This window comes from Gavialis gangeticus, unplaced genomic scaffold (genome assembly GCF_001723915.1).
Source record: "Gavialis gangeticus isolate Ggan-Ray unplaced genomic scaffold, GavGan_comp1, whole genome shotgun sequence".
Classification (NCBI taxonomy): Eukaryota; Metazoa; Chordata; order Crocodylia; family Gavialidae; genus Gavialis; species Gavialis gangeticus.
This window is the reverse complement of record NW_017729032.1, coordinates 72,248,655-72,255,923: the sequence shown is the minus strand read 5'-3', so window position 1 is coordinate 72,255,923 and position 7,269 is coordinate 72,248,655. Positions and strand designations below refer to the sequence as shown.

At 40.0% G+C, this 7,269-nt stretch overlaps 1 protein-coding gene across 5 annotated transcripts in view; it reads right to left on the bottom strand.

The window, feature by feature from the left end:
• Window positions 1-909: 909 nt before the first annotated feature.
• Window positions 910-7,269, bottom strand: part of ELF1 (E74 like ETS transcription factor 1) — a 106,191-nt gene continuing 99,831 nt past the window's right edge. For all 5 annotated transcript variants that reach the window (XM_019525050.1, XM_019525046.1, XM_019525047.1 and 2 more), the window contains one exon: window positions 910-2,613. In XM_019525050.1, coding sequence (XP_019380595.1) covers window positions 1,995-2,613 — 619 coding nt within the window. In that variant the 3' untranslated portion in view covers window positions 910-1,994. The remainder of the gene's footprint in view (window positions 2,614-7,269) is intronic.

Below are 7,269 nucleotides of genomic sequence, written 5' to 3'. Positions count from 1 at the left end.
CAGGGCAAGTGGGCGGGGGGGAGGGTGTCAGGAAGAGGGGGTGCTGACCGACCCACGACAGCTCCCCAAAACTGCTTGTGCTGCCCACAGACCCAAATAATTGCCCACCACAAGTTTTCTTCAGATTTTTGAGCACACATGTGCATACATGTAGGAGCTCTTCAACTAAATAAAACTATAAATATCAATAAGTGTTGCCACATACTGTATCTAGCACTAAAAAACGTGGTGGTAAGCTGCCTTTAATTTTGTGAACACAGCCAATAAAACTCTTGAATAGAAACCTTACTGTTTTTACGTAGCTTTCACACCATGAATGGAAGTGGAAGTCTGTTCATTTGAAATGTTTTCCTCCATAAGGGAATTGTCCACACTCCATATTATGAACACTTTTGGCAAAATATATTAAACTTGTCAAAATATCATTTGTTTTTCTAATAAATTAGATACATTAAAATTAATATAAAAATGCTGTTCAATTTATCCTCTGATGAAAATTAATATAGCCAATCTTTATACCTGCTCAGTATAGGGGTTTACTATGGAAACCAATAGAACTTTGAAGAACTACAGAACTAAATGAAACTAGAATTTAGCTTACAAATCTTTGTTCGCTGTCCCTACTCCATGTTATCACAGGACTGTTTTAAGTTTTCAGAAAGTCATCACAGAAAGAAGCATGTTGTGATATTGATTCCAAAAAGCCCCGAACAATTTGTAGTTTGTCATTTTGTGATGTCCGATAATTATGCAGAGACTTTCTAAGGTAAGAGAATGTTGAAATCACTTGTGCTTGTTTCCAAAAATATAGAGTTAATTCAGTATGTCTGGAGTTGGCTGTTACAGTTCACTTGTAACAGTATGGCACAAAGTTGCTACATACTCAGACAAATAGCTTGTGGATCAGTATCAGTCTGTGTTTTTTCCACTTGATTTATTTTCATAATAAACCAATTAAAAATACAAAAGACAAGGAACCCAGAATCCAAAGGGCTCCATCATTTAAAAATTTGTCTTTAAATACAAATTCACTCTGGAATATGAATACATATAACTTTAGACTTCTAAACATAATGATCTTATTTTCATCTATCAAAATTTTTTCTATAGAAACAAGTTAGTTGAAAAACTTCCTTGTAAAATTAAATTTACATTATTTACATATGAAAAAAGAATTCTTAAAAGTATTAATCTCAGACTACCAGCATAAATTGTATACAATTCACTTTTCATCCTTACAAAATAATCTGAAATAGAAAGCAAGATAGTTAAAATCTGTAGCCACAAAATGGTATAAAATAATTGCACCAGTAGTGATGCCACTAGTTTCTGTAATTAAATATATTTGATGTGTTTATATAGCAAAAATATAGATCTGATAATGTCCATTACTGGTGTAAATGTTTTGTGTACTCTCAACAGGAGTGTATTCTTATTTTGCACACCCATTAGTTTGTGCAAAAATGCAACAGGAGGATACCTGGTTGCTACTGTCTATTACTTAGACTGATTTAATTAACTGATATGAAATAGATATTTGGTAAACTTGATAATCAAACTTCATATACATGGAATGAAAATGATGTTCTGTGGAAAGTAGCTGTTGCTTCAAAAGTCAAGTGACATTTGCAAATTAAACAGAAAAGGCTATAATATGTTATTGCAATGTAAATTAGCAACAGACAGAAAATGCTCAGTATATAAAAAGTTCAGAACTTTGGCCAAAAACTCAAGAGAAAGTCTTCATAGCATAAAATGCATGTTCCTTCATGCTTGTATTTTAAAACATGAGTAGTAATATATCATTTTATTTTTATGATAACATTTAGCAATTAACAGAAAATCAAAACCCAGTCTAAAGCATGACTTCTAACAATTAACTGCAGAAATTAAGTAGCTCAGTAACACCTGCTTTGGAATTAAATCATATATACAAGAACTGAAAAGGTCCCATCACATTTATGAAAATCGTCATCCACAGAGGTTGGTTTTTATTAATATGAATTTGGTTCCAACTGTTCACTTTCTTGTTTTACTTGTATATTAGCTGGGAATCCATTGGAATTGGATAACACCATCAAAAAAGGCTGCTGCTGGAACCTCTGCTCCGACTGCTCAGTATCTTCTATTTTGTTATCTTCTGTCTCCTCTTTTACCATTCCTTGTATAACCGTTTGTTTGGTTTCTGGTGCTTTAATTACTGAAGTGATCACGGTGCCAGAAGGATGAGCTACCATCTGTGAATTGCTGGCTGAGAAAGTTACCACAGGGGTAGGAGCACTGAAAGATGGAGATGAAGCCATATTGACTGTTCCATTGCAAATGGTTTGCACATTGCTGGTGAGAACCTGCTGAACTTGAGCAGGGGTAAAGACAATGGATGAAGGAGGAGACACTGGTTTTGGAGACTGCAACATGACATTTTCTTTAAGAACTGTCATGGACTGTGAAGTAGGAATGGCTTGTAAGATAAATTTTTGTGGAGTTGTTGCTGATGCTGGATCTGTACTGGCTATCACTGTTGTAAGAGGCACTGTTTGGAGTGTTACAGTGTGAAGTTGCTGGTTTCCAGGTGAAACAACCACTGGAACTTGGGCTGGGGTCTGTAAAGTCCTAGCAAAATTAGAAAACAGAACATGTTAGACTGTTCCCAGATTCCATACTGAATAGTCACTTGGCAGCAATCTACTGATATTATTAATCTGGGGAAAAAAGTAAGGAGGCTGCTTTCCAGCAAACAAAACAACGTAACTCCAAAAGGGAAGGTATCACAGTTGAATGTTAAGGCATTAGTAAACCCTTCCCAGAATTGTGATCCTGCATTTAAAGCATTCTACAATTAGTGAGAAAGACTGGGAATCAATTAATTCAGTTTTCTGTATCAATCACAGCAAGCTGGTCAGTCCTGAACACGATACTTTACTTTTCCATTGTCTGTTTCACAGATTTGTCAGCTGGAAACAAAAAAACCTATATAATTCAAGATGCAATAACAAGCAGTCCCCACATCCTAAAAAACCTTGTCCATGTCCTTAATTCTGAACATTTGCAAAAGCGTTTATACAGTGTGTGTGTTCCTGGGTCAGAACTTCCCATTCAATCACCTATGTACTATGTTCTCATCACCTTGAGCTGAGTAGAACTTGGTTCCACAGTCTTCTGTGCTTTGTTAGCTATCCAATCTGTGCTCCAAGGTGTACAAACTACCATCACTCATTAAAACATCAAGACATTGCAGTGAAATATGGTGGTTTAGAAGTGTAACTGAAGTCTGTGAATATTAATGTAATTATTCAGTATAGCTATTGGCTCTGAAATCTTTTCCCTTGGTGAAGTAAATGATATAACAACAAAAATTCAGTGGTACTGAATTTCAACCATTCTCTGGGCATGTGTATTTGTAGCACCCTGAAAGGGCAATTTTACATTCAAATTATCATACTTTCAAATGCATTTTTCTTCAGGCCTCTTGCATTATTTCCTAGACCAACCAACATTGATACATCACCCCGAAACTGGCTAACTACACATTTATTTTTACAGTCCCTTTCCTCCCCCAGAAAACAAGGGCAGTTTTCATTCTTTAACCAGCTAGATTTAAATGACCAGGACACAGTTTCCACTCTACTGACCAGCTACCTATTCCAGCTCCCCCAGTCTTCCTGACAGTCGTCTTACATCATTTTTCCCCCATGTGGTTTCCAAGGTGTCTCTATCCTCTCTACTTCCCTTTCACTATCACTTTCCCTTTATTTTAGCCAAAGCATTCCAACCTTTCCTCTTACTTTACACTTCTGTATAACACATTACTTTATTTTTATATTCTTCTACATAAAATGGCCCCAAATGGATTAGCTTCCCCTCCCCATTTAAGCTTTTTCTACCCTTTCTATCAGGTCACTTTGTACTGAAGGAACAAATCTGGACTCTAGTGCTGATTAGTTCATTTGGTTGCTAATCACTACATTGTACACCTTTTTTTTTCTTCTAAATGTCTTCCCCAGACTGTGGGGTGTACCCCCAGGTGGAAGCCTGGCATGTGCAAATCATGGCAGAAAACAGTGGTGCTACCATAGTAAAGTTGAGCATTCTTGCTCTTCCCAACTTCCACTGTCAGTGGCAGGGGAAAATCAGCAACAACGCTGAAGTAGAGGGGCACGAGAGTGCCTGACTTTACTATGCTGGGGCATAAACCCACAAGGTTTGGGAAACTTGGCTCTAAATGAATTATCTACATCAGGGGATGGCAATGTTTTCCGGCAGCGGACCAGAATGACCCAGCTCAAGTCAAAGCTCAGCTGCTGCCACCACTTCTCCACATGACTGCCTGGCCATGGTACAGCATGGACAAAGATCCATGCTGCCAAACACTACTGAAAACCTTGCTCTGCAGGCTGGATCTAATAGCTCTGTGAGCCTGGTATGGCCTGCAGGGTGAAGGTTGCTGACCCCTGATTTATGCCTATTTTGGAAGACTTCACTAAATGCTTATCTTGCTGTACTCTCCTCAAGGCAACTCTCCTACTTAATCAGTACTCCTTGTATTGACAAAGCCCACTTGCCTTGAACAAGTATAATCATAGAATTGGAAGAGACCTCAAGAATCAACCAGCCAGGCAGCAGGTGGACACCAGCCTAGACCCCAGCCTTGGAAACCCAGCACTCTAGCTAGTGAGCTATCACCCAATACTTTTAAGTTCTGCAGAATCTAATGTTTCATTTAAAAACAAGTCCTAATTGTCACAATTGCAAAGAAAAGCTTCCAATTATAAGACAAATTAAAATGATACTGTGGCTGCAGGGCAGTGTGACAGCAGCTACTGCTGTTTCCTGTTCAGCCGGCATGGGGAGTTCTGCTTACACTTCCTCAATTCAGCAACAGAGCCAATGAAACAGCACCCGCAACGACTCTTGCTGAACCCTCTCACGTCAGTTGCCTGGGATCAGGCCTAGTGGTTGAGCTCAGAAGATTCCCTGGTCAAGGCTTGTTTCCTCAAGAAAGCTGAGGTTAGGACCAGTGTTTTCCTCAGCTACCCTGATCATAGCTGCATACTTCTGCAGGCAGAACCCATCCTACTGAGCCTGCCACATAGGCATAACATGAAGAATAGGGGAGGTGTCTGTATTCTCCTCTCCTTCAAGAAGAGGAACTCAACAGCAGCAGTGGTTTCCTCCCTACGGGCCTGTCAACACTAGTTTTCTTTCTGGAAATTTGCAAACGTAAATATCCTGAGAAAAACAATTAGAAATGTCTCTCATAGCCATCACAAACCAACGAACTACCCAGAGTTATTTGCCAATTAAGAAAAGAATCTCTAGTGCACCTCTGCAGAGACAAGGGAAGAAACACTGCAAGCAGAACAGCAGTGAAAGAGAAAAGATGACTGGCACCTGCCATTAGGATAAGATTTAAAATATCTGACTGAGCAGGGGATAACAAGGCAGCTCATCTTCTACCCAGGAGGCAGCCTGAAAGGGTACAGAAAGCTACAGCAGCTATGAAAAGCTGCAGCTGAAAATTAATTGCATGACTCAAAACCAGCCACACTGTGCTGATGTGCCACACCAGTGCTTGTCCAAAGCTACTATCTTGTTCTTCAGCATCTCAGCTTTCATTTAAAATGAAACAACAAGACTTCAGGTTTAATGGCTGCAAAGGACAACCTGAAAAATGTTAATCTAGTATAACCAAACCAGAGACAAGGCTGCAGATGGCCTAAAAGAATAGTTCTAAGATGCACTGGCTGATCCATTTGGCTCAGTGCCCAGCAATAATCATTTAAAATGTGAATGTTAACTATTTACTGGAACAACTACGTGGTTGGGATAAAGTTAAATAAAATTTGAAATGCAAGGCACTCGGTTACCTAATGAAGAATATCTGGCATTCTAAAGCTTGTCTAGCTTTATCCCAACCAGGGAGTTGGTCCAGCAAAAGATATCACCCACAAAAATAGATATCACCCTTGCCTCTTGCATAATTGCTGGTCTATCATAGCTACAATACCATTCCAACATTACCAATGTTAACTATTTCATTCCCCAAGAAAGAAAGGAAGGTCATAGGTCTGCGCAATATACTGTAACATTGTATCCTACTGCCAGGGATAGATAACTATGAAATATCATCTCTTATTTTCCATCCCTGCAAGCAAGAAGCCAAAAGGCACCCATGACTATATTCTGAAAAGCTACACAATCTACTGTGGGCCACATCTCATTGTAGGGACTCACACAGGAAGAGCTGGAAAAATGCCACCACCTTTTATTCTCCATTTCACCTCTGGTTAATTAATTTGTAGGGGCAAAAGGAATTCCCAAATGGGGATGGGAAGAAAAGTTTGAGGGATGAAGATGAATGGTAAGTTAATTGCAAAGTGACAAATTTAGGATGATGAGTAGTGACAGAGTGGGAAGACAGAATGAAAGGAAGTGAACAAACGTGTATGATTAAGTAAGCAGAGGAGGAGGACGTTTAACACACATCTGGAAGGTCCTTGAGCACTAAAATAATAAGGGTAGTATAAGAACAGGAAGGGAAAGTTAGTAAGTAAGAGGCTGGGAGAGAAGGAGGCCTGTGAACCAGGCAGGATGCACACTGGTGTTGTATGGCACTGTATGGATCAATATTCACAGTAAAGGAAATGTTGTTCCTGAGGTAATTACAATATTCCAAGATAAACTTACCAGGTTGATGCAGACACTGAAATCCATCCTGGGCTAAAAATGTACTTGGTTGACCTTATAAAAAATTACACTGAAAAATACGCTGATATTTTATTCATTCATAAAAATTCCTACTCGAGAAGCTAGAATTTTTCTAGGTTCTAAAAATGTGTAGATTGCTCTGTTGGAAAATTTCAACATCAATAATGCATTTCTTAATGTAAGTGGAAAGTCTCTGCATAGTATATTATAAGCAAAGATCTTGGTTTTCCCCCATAAAACATTCTCTCATAAACCCCCCCAAATCCTTTATTAAAATTAAAGGCCCCTCACTCCCCCCAGCCCTGCTAGGGCCCCTTGCTCCCCCCCTCCACAGCTCCCTTGCCCCTCCCACCCCCACCCCCAGCCCTGCTGGAGGGGGCTACCCGCTGCCAGAGCTACAGGGCCAGGGACCCAGGTCCACGTCTCCTGCCCCTGGCAGGAAGCGGAGACTGCTGCAGTGAACAGAGCCCAGTTCCCCACCCTGCTGCCTGCCTGTTATGGCGGGCAGGGTGATACCAGCTCTCCACTGCCGTGTGCACTCCTGGGGGGGGGGGGGGGGGG